The sequence below is a fragment of the Salvia miltiorrhiza genome, chromosome 6 (assembly GCF_028751815.1).
Source record: "Salvia miltiorrhiza cultivar Shanhuang (shh) chromosome 6, IMPLAD_Smil_shh, whole genome shotgun sequence".
Classification (NCBI taxonomy): domain Eukaryota; kingdom Viridiplantae; phylum Streptophyta; class Magnoliopsida; order Lamiales; family Lamiaceae; genus Salvia; species Salvia miltiorrhiza.
In genome coordinates this window covers 44,941,997-44,968,849 of record NC_080392.1, presented here as the reverse complement: position 1 = coordinate 44,968,849, position 26,853 = coordinate 44,941,997, and the positions used below count along the sequence as shown (strand labels likewise).

General features: G+C 34.7%; 3 protein-coding genes and 2 long non-coding RNA genes across 15 annotated transcripts in view; 3 read left to right on the top strand and 2 right to left on the bottom strand.

The window, feature by feature from the left end:
• The window catches only part of LOC130989922 (uncharacterized), a 52,315-nt gene that overhangs the window by 1,081 nt on the left and 24,381 nt on the right, over positions 1 to 26,853 (top strand). Inside the window, exons 2-5 of one of the 5 annotated variants that reach the window (XR_009090790.1) lie at positions 271 to 330; positions 758 to 1,430; positions 1,524 to 1,658; positions 1,742 to 2,242. The exons of 1 other annotated variant lie outside the window; for it this stretch is intronic. Coding sequence is in view for 2 of the 4 variants with exons in the window: in XM_057914093.1 (XP_057770076.1) it covers positions 302 to 330; positions 435 to 1,425 (1,020 nt within the window). In the remaining 2 variants the exon portion in view is untranslated. Of the gene's footprint in view, positions 1 to 256; positions 331 to 434; positions 1,431 to 1,523; positions 1,659 to 1,741; positions 2,243 to 26,853 lie in introns of those variants that run through there. 3 more of the 5 variants (XR_009090787.1, XM_057914093.1, XM_057914089.1) reach the window with 3 other exon arrangements.
• On the bottom strand, positions 8,521 to 9,884 carry LOC130989930 (uncharacterized). 2 transcript variants are annotated; one of them, XR_009090797.1, is made up of 3 exons: positions 9,659 to 9,881; positions 9,001 to 9,263; positions 8,521 to 8,873 (listed from the first exon to the last, which is right to left on the bottom strand). It is a non-coding gene; the product is annotated as an uncharacterized LOC130989930 (long non-coding RNA). The 2 variants fall into 2 exon arrangements; XR_009090796.1 differs by having other exon boundaries at positions 8,521 to 9,263; positions 9,659 to 9,884.
• LOC130989916 (uncharacterized) lies at positions 10,086 to 14,039 on the top strand. Of its 4 annotated transcripts, none has more exons than XM_057914083.1 (5): positions 10,086 to 10,945; positions 11,806 to 11,861; positions 12,062 to 12,796; positions 12,879 to 13,685; positions 13,774 to 14,039. In XM_057914083.1, the coding sequence occupies exons 2-5, from the start codon at positions 11,835 to 11,837 to the stop codon at positions 13,876 to 13,878; spliced, it is 1,674 nt and encodes a 557-aa protein (XP_057770066.1). In that variant the 5' UTR covers positions 10,086 to 10,945; positions 11,806 to 11,834; the 3' UTR covers positions 13,879 to 14,039. The 4 variants fall into 4 exon arrangements, with proteins under 4 accessions (XP_057770066.1, XP_057770064.1, XP_057770065.1 ...); XM_057914081.1 differs by having other exon boundaries at positions 11,969 to 12,796; XM_057914082.1 differs by having other exon boundaries at positions 11,803 to 11,861.
• Positions 16,285 to 18,821, bottom strand: LOC130990019 (protein FAR1-RELATED SEQUENCE 5-like). The gene is made up of 2 exons (XM_057914222.1): positions 16,553 to 18,821; positions 16,285 to 16,476 (listed from the first exon to the last, which is right to left on the bottom strand). The coding sequence occupies exons 1-2, from the start codon at positions 18,819 to 18,821 to the stop codon at positions 16,382 to 16,384; spliced, it is 2,364 nt and encodes a 787-aa protein (XP_057770205.1). The 3' UTR covers positions 16,285 to 16,381.
• LOC130989929 (uncharacterized) lies at positions 22,383 to 26,717 on the top strand. Of its 3 annotated transcripts, XR_009090795.1 has the most exons (5): positions 22,383 to 22,717; positions 22,989 to 23,373; positions 23,769 to 24,028; positions 25,631 to 25,750; positions 26,509 to 26,717. It is a non-coding gene; the product is annotated as an uncharacterized LOC130989929 (long non-coding RNA). The 3 variants fall into 3 exon arrangements; XR_009090793.1 differs by having other exon boundaries at positions 22,389 to 23,373; XR_009090794.1 differs by having other exon boundaries at positions 22,390 to 22,717; positions 22,989 to 24,028.

The window sequence follows — 26,853 nt, the reverse complement described above, 5'->3', positions numbered from 1 at the left end:
ATTCTTACATTGAAGGGTGGACTTGATAGTAGCTACTCGTAAGAGTCATTTGGACATGAATATGACTCATTTGAATTAAAGAAAAAATAGTACTAAACTCTCATGCTCATAGTTTCAGGGCACACAATAGAATCACTTTTCTTTTTTCATTCTTTACGGATTCATCCAAGAAATAAATCAATTTGCTTTGATTGCACCTGCTAAAATACATATTTCCAGATCTGGTATCTCATGTCTTATCAGACCTTTCTTCTAGTATTTTTGTTGCAGTGTATCTTGTATTTCTGTCCCTGACATTGCAATGACTCAAGATTGTTCCGTCAACAAAAGGTTAGTAATGTGATTGTTTCTTACACATGATTTTTATTTTAGAGCCGACCAAGCATTATGATGCATGAACTTTAAAAGAAAATATTGTTGTATACTTCTTACAGCTTGTCCGAGAATAGAGATTTTTGGTTTAATTTTGATGGCTATTGGGAAAAAATTGGAACTTGGGTTTATAAATGTTGGGATGCAGATATTGTGAGTGATAAAGTGAGCAAAATGACTTTTGATCGTATCAAGAAACATTTTTCTGACTTGGGGTATCCGAATCCTAAAGCTATATGTGTTCGTGACCCTGATAAAAATTTCAAAGAGGGTTTGTATCTAATTGAGGATGAAGAGTCTTGTAGGAAATCTCTACAATATATTGAGGTACTTAATGTGGAAAAAGTTGAGTTCTTTATTGATGATGATAATATGCCATTACCAGATGACATTACTCCGAGTATATTGTTAGTTCCTACTATGTGTAGTGATGGTAACAATATAGAGAGTGAAAGAGTACAGGAATTGGTGGACGTAAGAGTTGTTTCACAATATAATTGGCAAGAAAGTGAATATGTCAACCCTGTGGGTTACATTAGTGAAGAAGATGATGCTTATGATGATGGTGAATTTGTTAGTGAAGACAATGGTACTGAAACCGAGGATGATACAAATGTAGATGATGATATTGAGAATTTGGCAAATGATAGTGGATATTTTATGTTGGGGAGGACATTTGCTGATGTAAAAGAGGCACGTGAAGCAATACACGAGTATGGGGTGAAATTTGGATACAAGCTAAAGTTTGTAAAGAATGATACTACTAGAGTAAGAGTGCATTGTGGAAATGAGCTAAACTGTCCGTTTAAGCTTTTCATATCTAAGGATGGCGAGAAAGGTGGTATGGTTGTGAAAACTGCTGCTTTGGAGGTCATGCATCAATTGAGCCTCCCCCTGGTGAAAAGCTACCGGGCAGACCTAGGAAGAAGAGAGTGCGAGCATCCAATGAACCCAAATCATCAGGTAACACTCTCTCTAGGAAAGGTCAAATTCAACGTTGCAGTATTTGCAAGAGCACGAGTCACAATAAAAGAAGTTGTCCCCAAGAAATAAGTGAGGTAATAATGGATGCTAACTTCTTTGTCATATTTTAGCTATATTTGAATGAGTATATGATAACTTCGTTGTCTTATTTTTTGAGTTTGTACTAGTTAGCTGGAAACTCAAACTCTTCAACTACGAGTAGGCCAGAAAAAATGGTACCACGAAGGCAGTATGAGGCCTCAAAACAAAGTGTTGGAGTTGGTTGTCATGTGGACTTAAGCTCAGGCCAAATCACTATTGATGTAAAAATATATTTGATATTTGTTGAGTTCCATTACAACGTAATTCTTTAAATGAATGTTTATAACTTATTGTATTCTTGCAGCCTGGATTGTCTTCTGAAAGAGTAATCAGGGAGGGTGAGCAATCTTTTATACACAATAGCGATCCTATTGTTAGAGGTCCAATACCAAACGAGAGAGAGATCAATCGAACCAAAAGAAAACTTAGATCTATAAGTTTTAGTGAGGATGGATCAAAAGTGAGACAAGCAGCATCACTACCCTTCAAACCTCCAGGCTTGCAATGGAATGGGGGATTATCTATAACCACAAGACAGTTGTTGGAGAAACAAGAAACAATGAGATCGAAAATAGGAAAACATGGAGAGATTGGTAGGGAAAATGCTTCTACTACAAATTAGACTTTTAAACGTTAACTTCTGTAGCTTCTGAGCAAGTAACTTTTTTTCTTGCTGATGGAGTCTTATTTATAAGTTAGCATATATAAACATGTGGTTATATGCTATCTTGGTTTTTTTGTATGTTATTGGACTACACGAATGATATTTTTCTTCTTTAAAATGAAGTATCTTATCCTGACTTAATTCTGATGTTGTTCTTTTATTTAGCTTATCATTTTTGTGTCTCTTTAGATTATTGCGTTTATAGGTCTGATTATGGCTTGGTAATCTTTTATAATGCTTTTAACATCATTTTTTAAATGGTTGCCCTGGTAGAATAAAATACTAAGCATTAGGCATGCAAGTTCTGTTGCTTGCTTATCTTGTCTGGTTCTCTTTATTATGAGTTAGAAGAATATCTTGTTTTGTTCCTGCGTAGATTAATATAGCTCAGCAGAAAATGATAAAAATTCCCAAAAAATGATAAAAATTGAATTCACTAACAGTAGGTTAACAGAAGTTAAGTTGAGGGATCTATTTGCCCCAATTTATGAACGTTAGGGATTTAGTTGCACAAAACATAACGTTAAGGACCTATTTGCTTTTTGCAATAAACGTTAGGGGTGTATTTGCTACTTAACCCTAAAAAAAATGATACACTATTGAAACACACCAAAATATTATTGTTTGTAACTAAATACTCCCTCCGTCCCACGAGTCTTGACACGTTTTCCTTTTTGGGCCGTCCCACGAATCTTGACACGTTTCCTTTTTTGGTAATAATTATTACCTTCTCTCTCCTACTTTATCATCTTTATTATATTATCTCTCCTACTTTATCACTTTTATTACTTTCTCTCTCATACTTTATCAATTTTATACTTTATTAATTACACACTTAAAACACTAATCTACAACTCCTTAATTCTCGTGCCGAACCCAAACGTGTCAAGACTCGCGGGACGGAGGGAGTACAAGTTTCAGATTCAAGAAACGGCTTCGTGTATTATCTACGAGTTCTCTCAATCTACCCTAATTCCATTCAATCGCATTATTTATAGATTTAAAACTCATAATTAGTAATTAACAACCATGTTTTGGTGTGTTCTAACATTGTGTCATTTTTTCTTAATGTCGATTTGGCCTCATTGAAATTTCCAACTACTAATTCAGCTATGATTTGGGGAAAATTTAAAATTGTGTTCACAATTAAAAAAAATTGGAAGGTCGAGTATATATTTATATTCATAAAAAATTATCATGTGTAATTTCAGAATTTTTTTAAAGTTCGTGTATTTACAAGCAAACAACAACAACAACAATAATAATAAGGGATATTCGCTTGTAAATACACAAACTTTTTGCACTTTCTAAAATTTAACATGATTTTTATTTTCTGCTCACAAATACATGAACTTAACACATTTTTTGATTTTTTTATACCGACAAGAAAAAAAACTAATATATTTGTTTGCATGGAGGCTGGAATACATGTTTCACTCTAGATAAGTTCAATATGAAATAGTTAAAAAAGGTGAAATAACTAGACAATGCTCAAAATATAGTAAATTGTGTGAACAAAAATCAATAAATTAGAGTTTTTTCTTGTCAGTTTCAAAAATCAGAAGAGTCGTTAATTAGTTCATGTATTTGTGAGTAGAAAATAAAAATTATGTTAAATTTAAAAAAAAATGCAAAAATTTTGTGAATTTAGAGCGACTTTCATTTTATCACGAATTCTCCTTTGTAGTGTAAATGAGGAATTGAGTAAGGGTCAAGTAGGATATGTGGAAAACGAAATGAATGATTTAAATGGTGAAATTTTGTTTATCCTTTCTTTTTCTATGATAAACAACCAAAGAGAATGCACTGGATTGATAATTTTCAGTAACATACATATATATATATATATATATAGAGAGAGAGAGAGAGAGAAGGGTTCAAATAAAAACCATTCTTATCGTAAGAACGCAAAACCAATCTTGTCCATTTATTTTTGTAAAGTTAATGGCTGATATTAATTGTTTTTTTTTTGCATTATTTATTTTCTTATAATTAACGTGGGGTTAAATATGTCAATTACTTATTAACTGTTATGTTAGTGCCGGTTTTGATGGAAAAAAATATTCGTCATTTCGACTACGGTTTTTACATCAACGTCTTCTTCATTCTTTATGTTTTCATTTTAATTGATTATTCTTCCATTAGCATTCAAAATGATGGAGATGGGTTAGTTTCTTATGTCAATTATTGAATTTTGAATTGTTTTGTACATGCAAATATTTCTATACATTTTAATTTGTACATATTTTTTTTTCCAAGTGCATGCACTCTTATCTTTAAAAAAATGGATTCACTTTTCGTACATGCACTTCGATTGATTTTAATCTGCATCAAACTACAATTTTCTCGGAGTACTATATGCATATCTATGTTTGAAAAAAATTGAACTACATTTTATCTTTTAGTACATGCACTTTTATATATTTTAATTTTCACTAAATTATACTCCCTCCGTCCCGGCCAAGACGCTACATTTGCTCTTCGGCACGGGATTTAAGGAGTTGTAGATTAATGTTTTAAGTGTGTAGTAATAAAGTGATAAAGTAGGAGAGAGAAAGTAATATAAAGTAAGTAAGAGAATGTAATAAAGTGATAAAGTAGGAGAGAGAATGTAATAAAGAAATACTTAATTAGTGTTAATTAAGTGTTTAAATTTCTTATTTTTGCCAAATATAGAAATGTAGCATCTTCGTTGGGACGGCCCAAAAAGGAATATGTAGCATCTTGGGCGGGACGGAGGGAGTATCTTTTAATTTTGCCCCAAAAAATTGAACTGCATGTTTTTCTTTTATACATGCACTTTGAAAAAATCGTGCATTGTTTTAGATCAAAAAAAAAAAAACCAGGAATACACTAACACACAAAGAACTATCGAACTGCACGCACAAGGAAATCGAACAGCACGGATAAATCTTTTTCAATTTTTTGATTTTTTCGAAGTGGACTTTGTTCATTTCGTTTTTTCTTGGTGATATTTACTGAAGAAAGGCATGTATTTTTTTGGAAAAGAGAAATGAAGCAGTCGGTGGAATGAATGTAGTTCATGGATGAAGGCACATTTTATTTTAAATGAACCTAGATTCACGCCACGTTTGATCACTTTTTTACCCTTTTCATTTAATTAATGATTTGTTTAATATTTAATCACATATTTAAACAAATCATCGTGGCCATTAAATTATGGTTGATTAGAGGTGTAGATTAGTTCTACATTCTTATCTTAAGGGTGGTTTTTATTTTAACCTAACCTAACCTTATATATATATATATATATATATATATATATATATATATATATAATTACCTCATATTTCTTGTCAGTGTAAGAGCATCCGCAATGGGGTTCCTTGATAACCTACTTGATAGTGGTTGTGTTATTGAGTAGGTAGTGCTGCATTGGGGTTCCTTGATAGCCTACTTGATAACATTAGTTTTGATTTTATGTTTTTTATTTAAATTTTATTGCACAATTTAAATAACATATTTTTGTAATAACATTAGTTAAATACACCATTAAACATAAAATTTAAAAACACCTAAAACATAAAAAAAAATACATAAAAATTTTAAAACACCTAAAACATTTAAAAAAAATTACATAATTAAAAACACCTAAAACATCATATTACCCCATCGTTAAAATCACATAATTAAAATCCTAGTCTAGACCACGACGCCTGAGCACGTCGGCGACCATGGACGCGTGCAATGCCCTTTGTGCGTCCGTCATGTGCGTCGTATCCGCGTTCAGGAGCTGCATATCGAGCTCCCTCTCCCTGATATCGTTCCTCCGCTGGTACTGGGCGGTGAATGCCCTCATCTGCTGGTCGGACCTGTCCAACCTCTCACTACAAGAAAAGCTATCGGACACCGACGGAATTACCGACGGAATTAATTCCGTCACAAAATAACGACCGAATAACGACGGATTAACGACGGAAATACTCTTTCATACATAGCGATGGATTTACCGACGGATTTACCGACGGAATATTTCCCGCGAAATTACCGACGGAATTACCGACGGATCCCCGATGAAAAATTACCGATGGAAAATTTTTCGTTGTTATTTCTTTTTTTTAATTTCCGCGATTTTAAAAATTGCAGATAGCGATGGAAAATTCCGTTGCTATTTAGCGACGGACGATATTCCGTTGCTAATAATTATTTTAAATAACCGAAAATATTTATTTTAAAAATAACAACGGAATTCACGTCCGTTGCTAAATAGCAACGGAATTTTCCGTTTCTATTCCGTTGCTAATAATTATTTTAAATAACCGAAAATATTTATTTTAAAAATAACAACGGAATTCACGTCCGTTGCTAAATAGCAACGGAAGTTTCCGTTGCTAATAATTAATTCAAATAACCGAAAATATTTATTTTAAAAATAACAACGGAATTCACGTCCGTTGCTAAATAGCAACGGAAGTTTCCGTTGCTATTCCGTTGATAATAATTAATTCAAATAACCGAAAATATTTATTTTAAAAATAACAACGGAATTCACGTCCGTTGCTAAATAGCAACGGAAGTTTCCGTTGCTGCGCCCTAAAAAAAAGATGACTTCACCGCGCCTCCTCCTTCATTTTTTCAACACAACTTTCACTTCTATTTCTCAAAATTCCCAAATTTCCTCCCTCCGATTCCCCATTTCCGGCGACTCCCGCTGAGTGCTCCCCTCCGGCGACTCGTCCACGCCGCCGTTTCCGCCCCGCCCCTGCTCGCCCCGCCTCGCTCCGTTGCCGCCTTTCGCCGATCCTCGCCCTGCGCTGCTGCCCTCCTCGCGCCGCTCCGCGCCCTGCACTGCTGCCCGCCCCACGCCTCGCCGCTGGTCGCCCCGCCTGGCGCCGCTGCCGCCCTGCGCCGCTGCTCGCCCCGCCCTGCGCCGCTGCCCGTCCCACGCCGCGCCGCTGCTCGCCCCGCCCCTCCCTGGCGCCGTGTCCTCTGCTGCCAGCGCCGGATTCCTCCGCCGCCACCGGTCCTCCTCCTCCGCGGCCACCGGTCCTCTTCCTCCGCTGCCTGCGTCCGTCGGATTCCTCCATAGGTTTGTAATTTTTTTTTAATTTCCATTAATTATTTGAAAAATCCTATTATGTTTTATTGTAAATTTTGTATTAATATTCCTCCATAGGTTCATCATTAGTGATCGATCTCAATCAATCGACGAATTGTGGTTTTGATTTGAACTCGATTTTGACTATGGGGAAGAACTCACGAAAGAATAGAGAATGAAAATGTTCATCTGTGACTGTGAGTCCGTTAGGATTTTGAATCTCATGTATTGATAATCAACGAGTTTTTCATGATTTTGATTTTTAAATTAATATGCAAGAGTATGGTGCAATATTTAAAGTAATTGATTGAAATTTATGTATTTTTGGAGATATATAGGTGCCTCTTTTTCGTATCTAATTGGGCTTATTTCTTTGTTTGGAAAACAAGATACTCAAAATTTGGGTCCACCATTGCTTCTTGAGGAAGAAAAAAAGAAGTCAAGGTGATCGAAAAGAAAAGCTAGTAACAAAACAAGTAAGTTTTCATTACATTATCTTTTGAAATGTTAGTATGGCTCAAATGGTAGCCATTGTGAGATTTTAAAATTTTAGATGAGCATGTATCTAAGTGTATTTATTCTTTTTTTATATATATTTTAGATGAGCATGTATCTAGGTAGTAAATGGATATTAGGTTGGGGAATGGCTGTGTTCCATCCCATTTTGTTGCTGTGGTGATGGCTTGGAGCCGCGTATGTGCTTTTGTGTTTGATTTATAGATTTTGTGTTTAACATGTGTTATATTAATTATCATACTGGTGAAATTACTGACATGAAAGAACGTAAGGTATGTTTTGGGGTACCTCTCTTCCTTTCCCTTCCCTTCACTCTCCTTCATTTCTATGGCACTCAGAATTTGTCCCATCTTCATGAATTGTTTTGGAATAGAAGTAGCTCGTATGTTTTATCATGAATTGTGATGAGATGAGCCTCTTGAATCTAGAACTTGTAGCTAAGTTTTATCTGCAGAGAATTGATTCCACGTGTGTTCTAAAAATTTCTGGTTTTCTAACTCTCTGCTCTCACTAGCAACCGTGTTCACTAAAGTTTTACTTTCTACGTTAATTTCCTTTATATATTATATCCTCTTTGTTGCCATCCTGAATGTGTGGCAGTGAACCTTTTCCATTTTATTAATTCTCCACCTGGATGTATAGATAATTTTACACTTAGGGTGTGTTCACTTTGATGGATGGGAAAAGGAGGGATAACAAAAATTTATACCTTTAAATGTCTCATTTCTTTTCCCACATTTTACACAAAAGAGAAGTTAACCATTTTTCCTTTTCCCATCCATCAAAGTGAACGCACCCTTATACTAATAGTGAAGTACATGATTTCAAATTAAACTAAATCTACTATAAGAAAAACATAGATTTTTTAGCATATATATTAACAAGAAATGAAGAATGTATAGATTTGCAAAGCTCGCTTATGCTCGCTCAAGCTTTAGTAAGCTTGTGAATCTTCAATATTTTCCGTAAATTAAGCTCGAGCTCCACACAATAAATAATAGAGCTAAACTCAAAATTTTCAATATTAAGCTCGACTTGATTCGATTATACCCCTATCCAAGCAAATTATTTTAGTCCAGTCAACTATTTTTCGAATACCTAATCTTAAAATTGCTCAAATCCTAACCGAGAACGTGTAGTATCATTACCAAAGCCTAATTTAAGCACTCACTCCTCGCATCAAAAGACTGCACCTTTCTGCACAAACATTTAAAGCAGAAAACTAGCATCCATAACAATGAAAAATTAAACAGGAAAAAAAATCCCAAATTAGAATTCACGATCATAATATTGATAATGGAGCAAATGAAAAATAAAGCAGTACCTTCTGATGGTGTACGCTGTTGAGATAGACAGTGTAATCCTGCGCGAGCTTCAGATTTTGTGGGTCTTGGGAGCTAAGATTTCTTCTGAATTCGTGTTTGATGAAATCCGTGAAATGGGATTTGTGGTTTTCTTTCCCGACGTGTTTCCTCACCGCTCGAAGAAGACTTCGGTACGCCGCTTTTGCTGCTGTATTCGCGACTTCCATTGATGAACTCATTTTGTTTTCTCACTCTTCTTCTTCTTTCTCTCTCGCCAAAATTTCTAAGTTGCAGAAATTCAGAAATGGATTTGTTTATTCTTACTTGCAGTTAGACGGGTGTACATCGGGTCCGGGTTGGATATCCAACCTGATTTTGTCGCATCTCGACCCGATATTTAGCTAATTGTACTAACCTACCCGACACCGATCTTTAATTTCGAAAATTCTACTAATATTCAACAAATTTTATTCTACCATTTTCGCAAACATCATGAACCAACAAGGATTGCAACTTGCAAGCTATGGGGAGGAAGAGATTGGCACCAATTTTCTTATTTTTAACAGAAGAAACAATGATTTTCGACAAAGCCTATGGAAAATACTTTCAACAATCAATATGTATCATGTCCCAACTGGAACTGGAAGTCTAGAAGAAAGGGCTAATATTAAAGCTTACGGTGGATTGGCGAGGCCGCAACCCGCGAGGGTGGAGACTGGAGAATCTGGACTGGGCGAGGTTGGCGCTGCGCGGCTACGCCGACTGGCCTAGGCTTCGGAGTGGGGCCACGAGGCGGCGGTGCGTTGGATTATTCGGTAGGGAAGGTTTCAATTTTCAATTTTTGGGAATGGGGGGACTGAATTGGGGTAAAGTCTACCCTGGACATATGTCCAGCTGCACACCTGCATTAAGATTCGAACACGTGGCCCTCAGCTAAAACCCACTCGGTACAGTACTTTCTCTCTCTGCTCCGGTTTGTTTTTTTTAATAGCACCGGTTCAATTAAACCCCGGTCTCATTTAATAGTCAACTATGGTTTTTTAATATGCTTTGGTGTGGCAAAAAAATGATGCCACGTGTTTGTTCCCTACAAGATCTGTAGGCCCGAGCCATAGAGGACACGTTTCGACTGTGTATTCGTTTGAAGAAGAACGTTGGAAAAATTGTTTTGTTTTGGCTTCTTCAGAATTACTTTTCATTTGAGTGAGGATGAGTTCAAAAATTGTTTGAGAGAGGCCAGTGGACATTCTAGTATAATAGAGAAAATTTGAGTATATTAACTTTAGATTTAAAAATTAATGTAGATTAGTGATTTTATTTTACTCTCTATAGATTTGTTATTTTTTTTATAATTTTTAGTAATTTATTTATTTTTATTAAAAAATAAATAAAAAATAGAAGATGCAAAAAAATCATTAAAAAATGACTAGTGGCAAAGAGAATACAATAAAATAACTAAAGCCTATTATTATTTTTAAAAATATATATATTCAAATTTTATCTATTAAACTAGAATGTGGGTGGCCACAACGTGGCTGCATATATTTATTGTTAAAAAAATCGCCCATGTCAGTTATCTATAACACACCATCTATGTAGTATTATAGTCCACATACGATATTCATCAGATATTTTAATTATATCAACTATTTTTTTGTGGAAAAGATTGGATTAGTTTAAGTTTGTAAAATTAGATGGACTTAAAAAAAATATATATATACGCTTAAATGGGTAGGCAGGATTCATGAAATTCAATTGAATATTAATGGCAACTTGGTCAGGCAACTACCGCAACATTAAGTATTAACATGCATTAATATTATGGTTGTTGAAATATTCAATGAATCCATGACCTTCTTCTATCAATTGCATGTTATAAAACCATTCGGCGGAGGTATTCGACCGCGATGCAGACTCCAAAAATCACTTTTGGTTGTGCAATATTGGACAAGGCATTCGGTGGAGGTATTCCACTTGGACTCTTAACTTCAATTTTTGGATGCTTAGTTTTAATCTTATATTCCTTCTTGACATTCTATGATTCTAACGAGTGAATCATGTAACTCAAAGTATAAAGTTTTTGATGTGAAAAAATATTAAATAAAATTATAAGCAACGCTTCAATTATTAGAACTAATTAGTGGAATCTCACTTTGATAAGTGGAATCTCACTTTGATTCTTAGATTTGATTAGTGGAATCTCACTTTGATTAGTTAGATTATATCATTGTATTAATTTATTTTTCATTTTCTTTGAGTTTTATGTACGTTATCCTTATTTAAGAATTAGAAATTTCTTTATGTTCGCACTTGTTACATGTTAGAGCGTATGTTACTATGTATGTGGACCATGGATTAAATAAGAACATTTAAATCATATTCACCTTTATACCTTTTGTAATAATTTTGAAATATTTTTATTAATTAATTGCCAGCCTGGAATCTAATTATATGGATGAATATTTTATAACCTTTTATTTCTTATGCAATTAATGGGTAATGTGTATTCTGAGCATATAGGATTTCGATCTATCATCTGTTAAAATGTTTATTTATATTAATTATGTGAAACCAAATAACGTGATTTTTGCCGAAATAGTGGTATAGCTATTTTTGTTTTTTTAGAAAAATAGTGGAATGGCTAATTGTTATTAAGTTGAATGGAAGAATTTGTAGCAATGAGGCGTGTATTTTTAGACGTGGTAATCATTGAAGTAACAAAAACAAAAAAATTCTTCATCTTTTACATATATATCATATACAATTGTCTTAGACGTGGGGGATAGATCTGTGCTCATATGTGAGAATTGGTGAATTCACAGCAGTGTCGGCGTGGGCTTTGCTTGGATAGAATATGGCTTATTGTTCTTCATCAACACAGGTATTTTCCTTCATGATTTCATGGTTATGTGTTTTAAATTTGTGTTTCACTAGTTGTCGGACACCTAAAAACAATATGTGTTTTAATAAAAAAATTTACAATTATAGGATGATCCGATTTATTTGAGGCCAAGTACAATTAATGTCACTTCACATGTTGGGACATATTATCGGACTAAATACTTGAAATTGGTTAAAAAGGTATTGTATAGGAAAGGCGGTCAAGCGTTGGTAGATAGATTTTTAGGTGGTTGTTTTGGACACTTATTAGATTGGAATCCGGGGGCAAAGTGTGGTATGGCTCTTCACCATGTTGTTTCGCGCCAAATCCAGTCAAATGATAATGGATTGTGGTTTTACATTAACGGGAGCAAGTTACACTTCTCGGAGATGCATTATGCTCTTGTAACAGGGTTGAATTTCGGACAAAGTGACTTTGATGTGAGGGCAGAGCACGATCTTCGGAATGTCGAAGTGTTTATAAAAATTTGTTGTGGCCGGAGGACTTTAAATGTGGATAATGTCATTGACATTTTTGAGAATTATGACCTAATTGGTGATCCTGATGGGAGTTTACTATTACGTGTGGCTCATGTGATAGTACTATATGGCATGCTACTAGGGTACGAGCGTGATAAGAAGGTGGCTGACTGGGTTTGGGCTTTGGTGGATCATGTTGATGCATTTAACCAATTTCCGTGGGGAGCTTATACGTATCAGATATTATGTCAGTATGCGTATAACTGTTCTACAAACAACCAATATAAATTATACGGGCCGGTATGGGCTTTACATGTATGGTCCCTTGAGATTATACCTGAGTTGGGTTCTACAGTTGGTACGTACGTCGAGGGCTGTGCACATCCCAGATGTTTGAGGTGGAAGTTTCGAAGTAGGCCCAATGTGTCGGATTTACGCCCCCTATTTGAGCAAGAGGTAGTTACTTCTTCATATCATTATCTTTATATTTATTATCTTGTACAAATATTTTTTTTGAATTCTTCTTTTTAAATTGTAGGCGCATCATCTATTTGAGATTCAGCCCGACGATTATGAGACGACAAGCCATTATTACGCTACGTCAGTCATGTCCATGCCCATTGGTGTTCACTATGAGCGACCAGTGAACCCATTGAGGGAGGGTAGGCAGTTTTCCCCGCGACCTACACAGGATATACGTGTTGCCGAGCATGAATTGCCGAGGAGACGAGAAGACAGGTTGGCGAGGTCTCGAGATAAGGGGAAGCGTAGTCGACCACCACCTACCACATCATCATCTAGTAGTGGCGATCACGTTATCCGAGGACGAGACCGTGACTATATAGCAGGCGTGGTCAAAATTATGGGCGAGGAGCATGATCTTCGAATTAGAAGGATGTCAGAAGAGCAGGAGATAAGAATGAGAAGGATGGCAGAAGAGCAGGATATCAGACTGAGAAGGATGGCAGAAGAACAAGAGATTCGAATGAGAAGGCATAACGAGGATTTGGAGAGTCGAATGAAGAGGACATTGAAGGGTTTTTTGGATGATTTGAAGGGGTTTTTCAGCTGTAGTGTTGTACATCGTAAGGGTGTACATTCTCCTGCCCCTCGTCGCACGCCTACACCAGAGACTAGAGATTGTGATGATGTCCAACTCGACGATGGTGGTCCAGTGGCCGATGATGTGTCACATCATGCTGAAGCGACAATGTCCATGGCACATCGACATTCTGTGCATGAGTATGGCAACACATCTACTTCTCATCAGAATCCGCCACGTTTTTCTCTTCAAAATCCACCTGATTACAATTTTGATCCCAGACATATGGAGTATGTGATGCAGGTAGTAATGGTTTTTTTTTTTTTTTTTTTTTTTGGGCAAGCCTACTAATATTCATATACAATTTTTATAGTATTTTTTATTTTTGAAGGGATTGACGACTGAGGGCCTCGAAAATCTACTGTTAGATATTTTCAAAACGCCATCGATGCCCCCAAGGAGTGAGCGCGAAAGATCTCCAGACGGCAACAATTAGGTCGTTCTTGGTTTCGATGATCTAGTCGTATGTTGTGCTTGCATTATTTGTTTTTTTATTTTGGTAGTGGTAACCCCATTTGTAAGTGCAATTGGATATTGAAGTGGAAATTTGCTAATTCCTCCGAGTAAATTAAAAATACCGCCGCGTTAAATTGAGAATCCCTACGGGTAAATTGAGAATACCGCCGACTAAGTTGAGAATACCGTCGGGGAAATTGAGAATACCGCCGAGAAAATTGGAAATACCGTCGGGTAATTGAGAATACCGTCGACTAAGTTGAGAATACCGTCGGGGAAATTGAGAATACCGCCGAGAAAATTGAAAATACCGTCGGGTAATTGAGAATACCGCCGACTAAGTTGAGAATACCGTCGGGGAAATTGAGAATACCGCCGAGAAAATTGGAAATACCGTCGGGTAATTGAGAATACCGTCGACTAAGTTGAGAATACTGTCGGGGAAATTGAGAATACCGCCGAGAAAATTGAAAATACCGTCGGGTAATTGAGAATACCGCCGACTAAGTTGAGAATACCGTCGGGGAAATTGAGAATACCGCCGAGAAAATTGGAAATACCGTTGGGTAATTGAGAATACCTCTCTCCTTCTCTACTACAAAATATATATTAAAATTATGAAATATATATTATTTATTTTGCATACTCGCTTATTTTGTGGTCAAATTTTGTTAGAATAATAAATATTCTTTTTATGTAGATTTTTATTTAATAATATTTTGAAAAATGTATTGATATTGAAAATTTTATTTCATCTGAGCATCATCTCAATCATTCCGCCAATTAAATGTAAATTTTTAATTTGGAGAGCAAGAGCTTATTCTTGTATAAGTTTTATTTTGGTGAAATCTTATAAAAATACTCAATGTGAAATGAGGTGATTTATATGAATTCTTCACTCGATTGAGATTATTATAAATTTGATACATGATTAAAGATTTCTAATATATTTTAACATCATATCCTCTATTGTTCTTTATCTAAATTTTTCATTTATAGAATTTTGTTTTAAATAAGATTTTGTTTTAAAGTAATCAGTTTATAGAATTTGTGCCTTATTATGCAAACATGTAAATCAATGACCGGACCCGTTTATAATTTACATATACGTGCATGTCTCAAACATTGTAATTTTTGGTGGTAATTCGGCCGACGACGACCGTGTTGCTTAAAGGACGAAGGACCTCGCTAGTACCTCGCTAGAGACTTTTAACAATAAACTATTTTGCACTTTTAAGAGCCTAAACTCTTTATATTAAGTGTGGATTATTAATTTTATTTAACGTGATTGTAGATCCAAAATTGTAAAATTAAGCATGAGCTAATGATTAAAATATAACAATGACTTTAGCACAATAATAAATGAAATTACATGAGATATTTGAAAATTTAGCATAGGCTTGATTAGATCAACAGTATGTTATAAAAATATCTGATATAACATAATCATATAAAAATAATGACATGAATTTTTTGTGATCCAATTTATAATTTAGAAAATATATATAGATATGATTGGAAACATAAAAAAAGTAAATGGAGAGAAAATATAAAATGAGTAACTTTTTATTTATTTAATTAAAGTACATATTTCCAGTGAAGCTATGAGATTTTAAGTCGCGTACATAAATATAAATATAAATATAAATATAAATACAATACATAAGTACTATTTTTTTTACTGTTAAATATATATTTTTTACTTTGCATTTATCTTAATTTTATATATAATACGTTTAAATTATTTACTAACTATATTATCATTGGACTTTATATAAATGTGAAAATAACATATCTTCGGATTCAAAGTATAAAGGTGAAAATAAATATAATATATATTTTTTACTTTGTATTTTTTTATATTTATTTATTTAATAATATGTCTTTTAATTCCGATTCGTCGTGCATCGCATGAATGGTAGTACTAACGGTTATTATGTCATCCGCCTTTTTTCTATACACAACCGACACGATTTAAAATAAAAAACCGGTTCGATTTAAACAAGCTACATGAATATCTCCACAACTGGGTTTGGCTATGATATTAGTTATAGAATGAGTAGGAATAAAATTTAAGATTCCAAGAAATTTATGAATACTGACTACAGTAAGGTGGGTTTGCTTTTTTTTTTTTCTTTTCTAAATTACTCGAAGCTTATAAACATCTGGGGAATTTCAAATGCCAAGTAAACTATTAAAATACACGATTTCGATTTCAATTTTTTTACTAAATAGGTGAGGTTATTAATTATTTGCATAACATATCACATGTCCAAATTTTTAACTGGAACTCATGAACCTCACTCATTTAAAGATATATATAAAAACAATGATGCTATACATTGACCATACTTCAAATAAACAAACGTAGCTGCCAAGTAAACAAGTGCACCAACCTCAAAATAACGTGAAAAAAGAAATTAGATGACAACTTAAAACTCAAACAGAAGTTCACATTTTCTAAGAATTAATGTGGAACGAGTCTACTCCATCGAAAAGCGATCTGAAATATCGTCTAAACTTCGAAACAAGCCTTCTTCATCTCCAAAGTTAGTTCTCCTTGTTCGTACATCATTTTCTGTAACAGGTAAAATAAAATGCTATTAACAAATCGAATAGAACTGAATATTATTAACAAATGTCACCACACTTACCATCATCATCTTGAGAGGTAGTTGATGTGTGAGCGGAGTAATATCCAGGAGCTTCCCGATCTTTGCTGAATCGCATCCGCCGATATGGACGTTTTTTCTCAAACACAGGATTCTTTATAGGCCGAACCAACGGCTCTTTGAAGCCTTCCTGAGTTGCATTATCTGTGGTATCATGCATTGTGTGAAGTCTCATGCTTTTCACACCATCTACCATCCTCCCAATAGAATCATCAATGAAATCTCTACAACTCCTATCATCCTTGCATTCTGTTAGCAAGTCGTACACTATCTTTGTGTTGTGGTTAACAAAAACCATACTATTCAACTTGTTTACCCCCGCAGACTCCGATAAGCGATCTGATAATCCTATCCGCTGCTTGGAATCTTTCCTCCATCTATTCAGTAACATCTCATCAAGCACGCTATGTTGGTTAAAGTGAAGATAAACTCTAAAAAGGTGCCGACAAATAATGCCTTCAGTCTCCCAGAGATGACAACAACATGAGGCAAATTTAGAATTCTGATTATACTTCACTAAACGATAGCCTGTCCCCGACGAACTTGATGACAACTTGAACTCCAGTAGCACCTCATTCAAATCAGGGGGTGATTCGGTCAAATCCACAGAAATGCAATTCAAAGCTTCGTACTCAAACATTTTGAAAACACTCCTCGTACATACTTCACCCACCTGGATTAAAATCCTTGTTCGTTGAACGAACATACCGGGCATGCCTCGACAAAGTGCGTCCTCTTCAAACTCTCTTGTTCGCCACGATTTCTGCATCTTCTCAAATCCAACAACAAATTCATGCAATGTGGAAGTAGTCGAGCACAACTCTTTCAAGACTTTATTGGTAACCTCACTACGAGATGTGGCATGCAAACCTCCCGAAAATTTATCACGGGTGAAAGCCGAAGACCACCGCTTCCTCAACTTATGCATGCTAAGAAACCATTTGTGCTCCGACAAATTGTGCTCGTCTATCATTCTTCTCCAAACAATATCAAATTGTTCCCCGGACTCGCACCCGTTCATACACCTATGCCACAAATTTTTAAAATCTTTATCATGATTTAATTTCCCAAAATGCTTCACTGCATTCTTGTTGATATGCCATTGGCAAAGCCGATGTGACGATTCACGAAAAGTCGAATCGATCGCATTCATTATAGCCATGTCTTGGTCCGAGAATATGGTGGAGGGCTCTTTGTGGTACATAGCTTGAAGAAATGTACTAAATAACCACTCATACGACTCGGCCTTCTCATTTGACAAGAAACCAAGTCCAAACATCACATTTGTCCGATGATGGTTTATGCCAATCATAGGAACACATATCAAGTCATACTTGTTAGTCTTGTAGGTGGCGTCAACGGATAATACATCGCCAAAATGCTGGTAGTCTACAAGACAACGAGTATCCCGAAAGAATAGATTTTTGAGCCTACCATCGTCGCTAAGCTTTACCTTCCAAAAAAATGAAGGATCACTCATTCCTCTATCAGTGAGCATCTCGAGCAACTTATTTGCATCCCCATCATTAATCTTCGACACCTTACGGGATTCCTTCTGTAGTTCATTGTATATATCCTTTCGTATGAATCCTATATTCTCTCGACTACCAGCTTCCTTCTCCAAAAATCGATACGCCCGACTAACACCAATACCACTTGCCCGCATAGAAATAACCAAACTCTTCTTTTGTCGTGACATGTTACGGGCTGATCGCAACAAATAACTCTCTCTAGGGTTTACCAATTCGTGGCTATGTTGCTTCACAAATGAAGTAACTCTCCACGGAGACTCAATATCGGCACGCACAACACGAAGCATTGCCTTGCAGTGACTACGATAACTCTGTTTTTTGAAAGCGGCAACTCTCCCAACAGATGCCTTGTTATCCGTAGCTCCTTCGCAAGAACAATGATACATTTTCATACGGACGTCGCGTGTAGGTTTGATATAACCTTGCCTCCCTTTCCTCACTGAAAAGCCCATCACACTTGCATAATCACAGTATAATTCGTGCACCTCATGTAAAGTGTCTATAGTAGAACCTACAGCAAGACTGCTTTCATATCTTCTTTTCAATGCTTCGAGTGAATCAACATCAACATTCGTATCACAATCAGTACTCTTGCCGCCAATCTCAGTACTACCATCTTCCTCACAGTCATCATCAGCAACATGAGTATCGATAGTTGGATTGCTGTAATTCATGTCATCAGTCTCACCTTCGGATTCGCTAGCGTCAAACGACTCCATGTTGATATTACCACTAAATGTTTTCGCAGCTCTGTCACTGACTCACTGCCACACGGCGTGTTCAAATCGATGTTCATTTACCTATTGAATAGTCAACCACAATCTGCAAGAGATATTATACAAAAATTCATACTTCATTCATTATCACTAAATCATTACTACAGACATTGAGTAGTTATAATTTATCACACACGGTTTCAATAACTATAATCATACAAAAATAAATGATACAAGCATAACTATATACCATGATTTTGAATTTATCAACCTTCATTAGTTAATAAAAGTGAAATTAAATGATACAAAATAATTATATACCTTAGATGGCAGGAATAAACCCTTATTAATAATCACAAAATTAAACTAAAGCATACAAAGCATAAACAAACACAAGCAATCACCAATTAACATTAATATTTCATGGTTCAGTTGAGGAAAGCATCAAATAATAACATGCAATAAATAACACGAAATAAGTAAGAAGTACCCAAAAAAAAAATATCTGATTCAAATAAATAGCAAAACAGCGATATACCATTTTCTTCGCATGAGTTCGTCTCCATCTTCTCGGCGGACGAAACGAAAAAAATATCCAATCTCAAATGTCCACTGGCCTCTCTCAAACAATTTTTGAACTCATCCTCACTCAAATGAAAAGTAATTCTGAAGAAGCCAAAACAAAACAATTTTTCCAACGTTCTTCTTCAAACGAATACACAGTCGAAACGTGTCCTCTATGGCTCGGGCCTACAGATCTTGTAGGGAAAAAACACGTGGCATCATTTTTTTGCCACACCAAAGCATATTAAAAAACCATGGTTGACTATTAAATGAGACCGGGGTTTAATTGAACCGGTGCTATTAAAAAAGCAAACCGGAGCAGAGAGAGAAAGTACTGTACCGAGTGGGTTTTAGCTGAGGGCCACGTGTTCGAATCTTAATGCAGGTGTGCAGCTGGACATATGTCCAGGGTAGACTTTACCCCAATGGTTTTGTTGGATCCACACTAGGCTTTAAGCCTATTTGGATATTCGAATTCTCACCCACCAACCGGTGTATCACCAAGATGTATAGATTTATAATCTGCACATTTGTGAAAATAAATTAAATTTATAGAAATTACTACGGGTGTCTTTTTTTTTACTAAATAATCTGCACATCTGCACAATGCTACACTTTAGAAGTTTGTGGAATTGCTCCCTTCCCACTATAGGTACATTAATTAATAAAATGCAGGATATGAGAATTTTGTGGAATTAATTTTTCCAGTCACAATTAAAATATTGCAAATGGGACATTTATTTGACCAATATACATGGGAGTATCAATGCTTTCAAGAATCTATTCTCTTATAATTAAATTGTAAAGCAAAAAAAATGGAGTTAGTTTACATATATCTATCTGCATTTCTTGATACAGTCAAAATCTTGCAATTTAAGTAATTAACATTTTCTTTTGAAAGGATTAACAATTACTAAATTGTAGTTAATGGTGGTGTGAGTTTGTGATTTTGCTATTAAACCATCTTGCAACATGCATATTATTATTATTATTATTATTATTATTATTATTATTATTATTATTATTATTATTATTATTATTATTATTATTATTATTATTATTATTATTATTATTATTATTATTATTATTATTATTATTATTATTATTATTATTCTGGTGATTTTATAAATAAATTGAAGTATGATAACATAACAGAAAATAGATTATTCTTGGCTTAATAATTATTTTTTGCTCTTTTATTTTCATTGTTCCTTTAGGAGAGATGAGAGAGAGAGTGATTTTTTGCTGAATTTGATAGACACAGGAGAGATGAGAGATGAGAGATGAGAGAGAGAGTGATTTTTTGCTGAATTTAGAGATACTAAATTGAGAGTTAGGTTTTAAAAAAAAAATCGAGAGAGAGAAGAGAGAGAGAGGGATTTTTGTTGATTTTATTTAATATATTATAGTTATATTATTTGTGGTCCCCACTAAGGATATGCTTGTCTTTTTACTACAAAATGGCTACTTTTACTATAATTTTATACTTGTGGCTCTATTGAATATATTATTTATTTTATAGGCTAAATATAAATTTCCCCCATATATATATATATATATATATTTAAATTTATTAAAATATGAAAATTGATTATTATTCCCAAACTAGTACGGCCTCCCGTGCGATGCACGGGCCACGATATATTTACTTATTTTTTAAAATTTAAAATTATGTTAAAATATCAAAGTGTCATTATTTATGAATTAGATTAATTGGTAACGAAAAAATTATACGCTCTTCGTCCACGATATCAATTTCACTTTTGTCATTTTGGTATGTCCACAATATCATTTTCACTTTCATTTATAGCAGTGAGGTTCACAAACTCCACTCACAACAATAGTGGGACCCACCCCTAAAAAACACAATAGTGAGACCCAAACTCCACTAACAACAATACCCACTATTATGGACTATTATTCACCACTTTTTATAACTTGTATCATCCACAAAGTGGAAAACGATATCGTAGGCGGATGGAGTGTTAATTTAAATATAAGTATTTGATTTAAAATAATGTATATAACGGTAAATCAACTTAATGAGCATTGTATAATAATAATATAATTAAATTTATAGATTATAAAATAAATCATTTCAGTCAATCTCATTTTGAGCAAATAATACTAAACTATCAATATAACAAAATTTTGGAGGGAAGAAATGAGAGGAGAGAGAAAATGTAATACAAATTTCTTGCTCCTTAATTGTATTAAATTTAAAATAATTATAATTAAACAATCATATAAATTTTTTTGAAAGAAAAAAAATGGCATCTACTTATTTTTTCACCAACAAACGAAAAAAAAAATGAAAAAAAAAGTATGATGTTGAACATTATAGATAAATGAGAGCAACAAAAATTAATTTTGATACTTTAAACAATCATAACTTATTCGTTTCAAAATTATTTTTTATAATTTTTACATCGAATTAAATATCTTTTCGTGATCTTTAGTTTAACATCCAAATTGAATACTTTTTCATTAATCGAAGTTAATGATTTTTTGAAAAAAAAAATAGAAAAAAGAAAAAAGAAGAGAGAAATTTTGGTGGGAGAAGTGAAGAGAGAGAAATTTTGGAGGAAAAAAACTCCACGTTTATTTGTATATAAATTTTAATTTTTATTGTATCTTTATTTATGCATGAATTAAATATAATAACAATAAAATATAAAAAATTATTAATTTTAAAATTCAAGGAAGCATATAGAATAATTATCGAACATTATATATATATTAGTCCTAAATAAAAATTAGAGTTTGAATGTTTTAGCGTATTTAACTAAATTATATATTAAAATGCAGAAAGAAATGGAAAGATGGGCATTACTATAAATTTTTTTTTAAAGGTACTATAAAATATTTTTGTTTGGCGCAAGAGTTTCGACAACATGAAAATTTGAAATTGGCTAGATTAAGTAATTAAAGCACGTTATGTTAAAAATCAATCTAATAAAACTCATTAATAAAAATAGCAATTAAGTATATTTCTTTTCTTGAAATACTATACTCCACAAATTTTATCTCTTGTTATTTCCGCCTCTCTCTCACACCAGAAAACCCTTTTCCTCTTTCTGCCTTTCTGTAGTCTTGCATCTTTCTCACACTCACTCGTCGTGCCGCACAGATCTTCCCACCTCGCCTTCTCCGGCAACAGCTGTAGTACGGTACGTCTCCTTTTTTCATCGCCCCATCCGCCTCGCCTCTCACTCGCCGCCACAGTCTTCTCCGCTAACAGCCGCAAAAGGGGAAATCAGCAGTAGCGTTGCAAGCGTCGAGAAGTTTGCCTCTACAGTTGCATCAGTCCGCCTCTCTGACCTCCGCGGCTCTGTGTGAGTGCCTTCGTCCGACTTTCACAACTACAGCCAAATAACTCAATTAGGGCTTCGAATTTCCCCTTTTTTCTTCTCGTTCTTCTCTATCCACGATTTTTGAATTTTGTTGTATTTATCTGCTATTCAAATTGTACCTATTTATGGGTAGGTGAATCTTGAATTTTTCTTTTTTTATTTTGTTTAAAAGGAGGTTTCTTGGTATAATCCGATTTGAAAACTTAAGTTCGTTCAAAGTTTTGGAGAAAGGTTGAATGGTTTTCTTTTGCAGGGATGATGGGTTTGGTTTCTGAAAAATTGAGAAAATTTTGAAGAACTCTCGACAACTGCCACAGTTTTTGTAAGCGTTTCAGTTTTTACAACTATCATATTCAATTTTAGCGGAAAAAATTTGTGTTTTAGCGGGAATAAGTTACCGTTTAACTGGTCTTTTATATAGTATATAGATTCCCATGCCATCCGGGCATCCCCAATTCAGTCCCCCCATTCCCAAAAATTGAAAATTGAAACCTTCCCTACCGAATAATCCAACGCACCGCCGCCTCGTGGCCCCACTCCGAAGCCTAGGCCAGTCGGCGTAGCCGCGCAGCGCCAACCTCGCCCAGTCCAGATTCTCCAGTCTCCACCCTCGCGGGTTGCGGCCTCGCCAATCCACCGTAAGCTTTAATATTAGCCCTTTCTTCTAGACTTCCAGTTCCAGTTGGGACATGATACATATTGATTGTTGAAAGTATTTTCCATAGGCTTTGTCGAAAATCATTGTTTCTTCTGTTAAAAATAAGAAAATTGGTGCCAATCTCTTCCTCCCCATAGCTTGCAAGTTGCAATCCTTGTTGGTTCATGATGTTTGCGAAAATGGTAGAATAAAATTTGTTGAATATTAGTAGAATTTTCGAAATTAAAGATCGGTGTCGGGTAGGTTAGTACAATTAGCTAAATATCGGGTCGAGATCCGACAAAATCAGGTTGGATATCCAACCCGGACCCGATGTACACCCGTCTAACTGCAAGTAAGAATAAACAAATCCATTTCTGAATTTCTGCAACTTAGAAATTTTGGCGAGAGAGAAAGAAGAAGAGTGAGAAAACAAAATGAGTTCATCAATGGAAGTCGCGAATACAGCAGCAAAAGCGGCGTACCGAAGTCTTCTTCGAGCGGTGAGGAAACACGTCGGGAAAGAAAACCACAAATCCCATTTCACGGATTTCATCAAACACGAATTCAGAAGAAATCTTAGCTCCCAAGACCCACAAAATCTGAAGCTCGCGCAGGATTACACTGTCTATCTCAACAGCGTACACCATCAGAAGGTACTGCTTTATTTTTCATTTGCTCCATTATCAATATTATGATCGTGAATTCTAATTTGGGATTTTTTTTCCTGTTTAATTTTTCATTGTTATGGATGCTAGTTTTCTGCTTTAAATGTTTGTGCAGAAAGGTGCAGTCTTTTGATGCGAGGAGTGAGTGCTTAAATTAGGCTTTGGTAATGATACTACACGTTCTCGGTTAGGATTTGAGCAATTTTAAGATTAGGTATTCGAAAAATAGTTGACTGGACTAAAATAATTTGCTTGGATAGGGGTATAATCGAATCAAGTCGAGCTTAATATTGAAAATTTTGAGTTTAGCTCTATTATTTATTGTGTGGAGCTCGAGCTTAATTTACGGAAAATATTGAAGATTCACAAGCTTACTAAAGCTTGAGCGAGCATAAGCGAGCTTTGCAAATCTATACATTCTTCATTTCTTGTTAATATATATGCTAAAAAATCTATGTTTTTCTTATAGTAGATTTAGTTTAATTTGAAATCATGTACTTCACTATTAGTATAAGGGTGCGTTCACTTTGATGGATGGGAAAAGGAAAAATGGTTAACTTCTCTTTTGTGTAAAATGTGGGAAAAGAAATGAGACATTTAAAGGTATAAATTTTTGTTATCCCTCCTTTTCCCATCCATCAAAGTGAACACACCCTAAGTGTAAAATTATAAGGTTAATGTGAAACTTATAGTTTTATATTCACGAGTTAGCTCACGAGACTATAACAAGTTTGTTCACAAGCTAGTGAGCCAAATATTGTGAAACTCGAGCATGACTTGATTATTTTAATTACCTTATCAATTGAGCTCGAACAAACTTGTAAGAATGGAGATTTGAGTAACTCGGGAATTACTTGGCTCATTTTACATCCTTGTTTTTGGGGCATGATCCAAGTAATAGTGCAAAAATATTGTAATTGTATGGGGGCGTTTGGTTTGGTGGATGTAATAGATAAGAGTGATAGGATTGCAGGATGACTGAATAATCCACCAACTTTGGGGTGATATAATCATCCAATTGGATGATTAGAGTGCGGGTTGAGTTATCCATCATGGGCTGAATCATGCAAACCAAACACTTGAGTATGTTGGATTATTTTATCAATCATGTCTTATCACTCAAACCAAGCGCCTCCCATGGAATTTATATGGTTAGCTCGAATTCTGATTTAAGTTTTTTGTGTGTTGGCTGGGGTTCTCATTGTTCTAAGCAGAATCTATATATCTGCCATTTTGTCTTCGTTCGAAATGTTCGTTCAGACGTATGTTCTAACATGTATTCTACGTGCAAGAATATGTATAAGTGGCGAGTATCGTAGGAAGTGGTTTTGATCCTTTCGGTTATGTTTCTTTTTAAAAAATGCACTCTTTATTGTTGATGCATTGGCTTTTAAAATGATTGGTCTAATAATAGGAAGACTCAACTTAGTTTTAGTAGCATTAGATGGATTTGGTTTGGCTTGACCTTGAATACTACCTATGATGATTATTGAGTAATGTTGAAATTCTTCTTACCGTTGTACTTTGGAGTAGTGCAACTTATTATAGTATTTGAAACTTTTAGTTTAAAATATCATGGGTGAGGTACAGGAACTGCTCTTCTCGTACAATATCGCAGTGGATAGGTCTGCTGAGATGAAAAAAGTACTAGGAAAATCTGCTGCCAGTGTAGGTCTCCAGCTGCCCGAAGTTTATCAGGCTTAATAGATGGTAAGAGTGCTTCTCCCTGTTGCAATCTTGTAGAAATTTACCGCAGAGTTTCGAGTTTCAAGTTTCAAGATGTTACTCTATTCTGACATATATAATCTCAAACTGTCTATTATAAATTTGTGTGAATAATCTTTCACAAGTTGAATATAGCTACATAAAAAAAAAAAGAAACTTAGCTTCTAAGTTGTAGCTGGCCATCATGACAGCATTTAGTTAATCACGCTTCTCGTCTACGCACAAATATAACACTTTAAGCATTTATCTGCCAACCAGCATATATCGAGATTGCACATATGTAGTGTCCAGTTGCAGGTTTCTCTCACGTGGTAAGATGAAAATACGTGTTAGTTTAAGTCGTACTTGTGTTGTGTAGATTTGGGAGCAGGTTTTCGAGTATGTTCAGGTGCTGTTAACATACGTCCTGTGCTCGCTTCGTCTTCCCGTTTCCTTTAGAATTCTTGTATGCTTTGAGCTTCAACTTGGAATTATCATATGGACTCATATTAGTTTGGTTTTAGAGATCAGGCTGCAATAAAGTAAGCAATTGCTTAGGTTGAAAAGAAAGGGTGCTTTTTACTCAATAAAATTATTTACTACTTGAGTTTGGAATCCTTAGTTTTTGAAAACATGTTGAAGGAAGCAATGCTTTCTAATGTGATTTAGATTTTGACTTAGATATCTATGCGTAAGTTCATTATTTTATATGTGTAAACTTACAATTGATTCTTCAATACTAATAATTCTAAATCGTTTTTCAGCAACCGAATCCGCAGAGCAAGCAAACGGCATTGAGCGGCGGAGTGCTAGAATTCGAATTGTGTGATTTGTTTTCATTATTAATCCTTTTAGCTCGATGTTTGATAAGTCTTTCATTCACTAGCCCGAATGAACTACTTAAATGTTACTCCCTCGGTCCTAATTTAATAGGCCACATTTCATTAATTGAATGTTATATTTCAATAGGTCACCTGAAAAACTATGCATAACAAACATTTTAACATAACTTATTATTTACGTCAAATGTTATTGTGATACACAAATAATTGTTTCTTTTTCACTTAAAAGAAATACTTGCCTTTCTCTCTTTCTAATTTTGAGTCTTT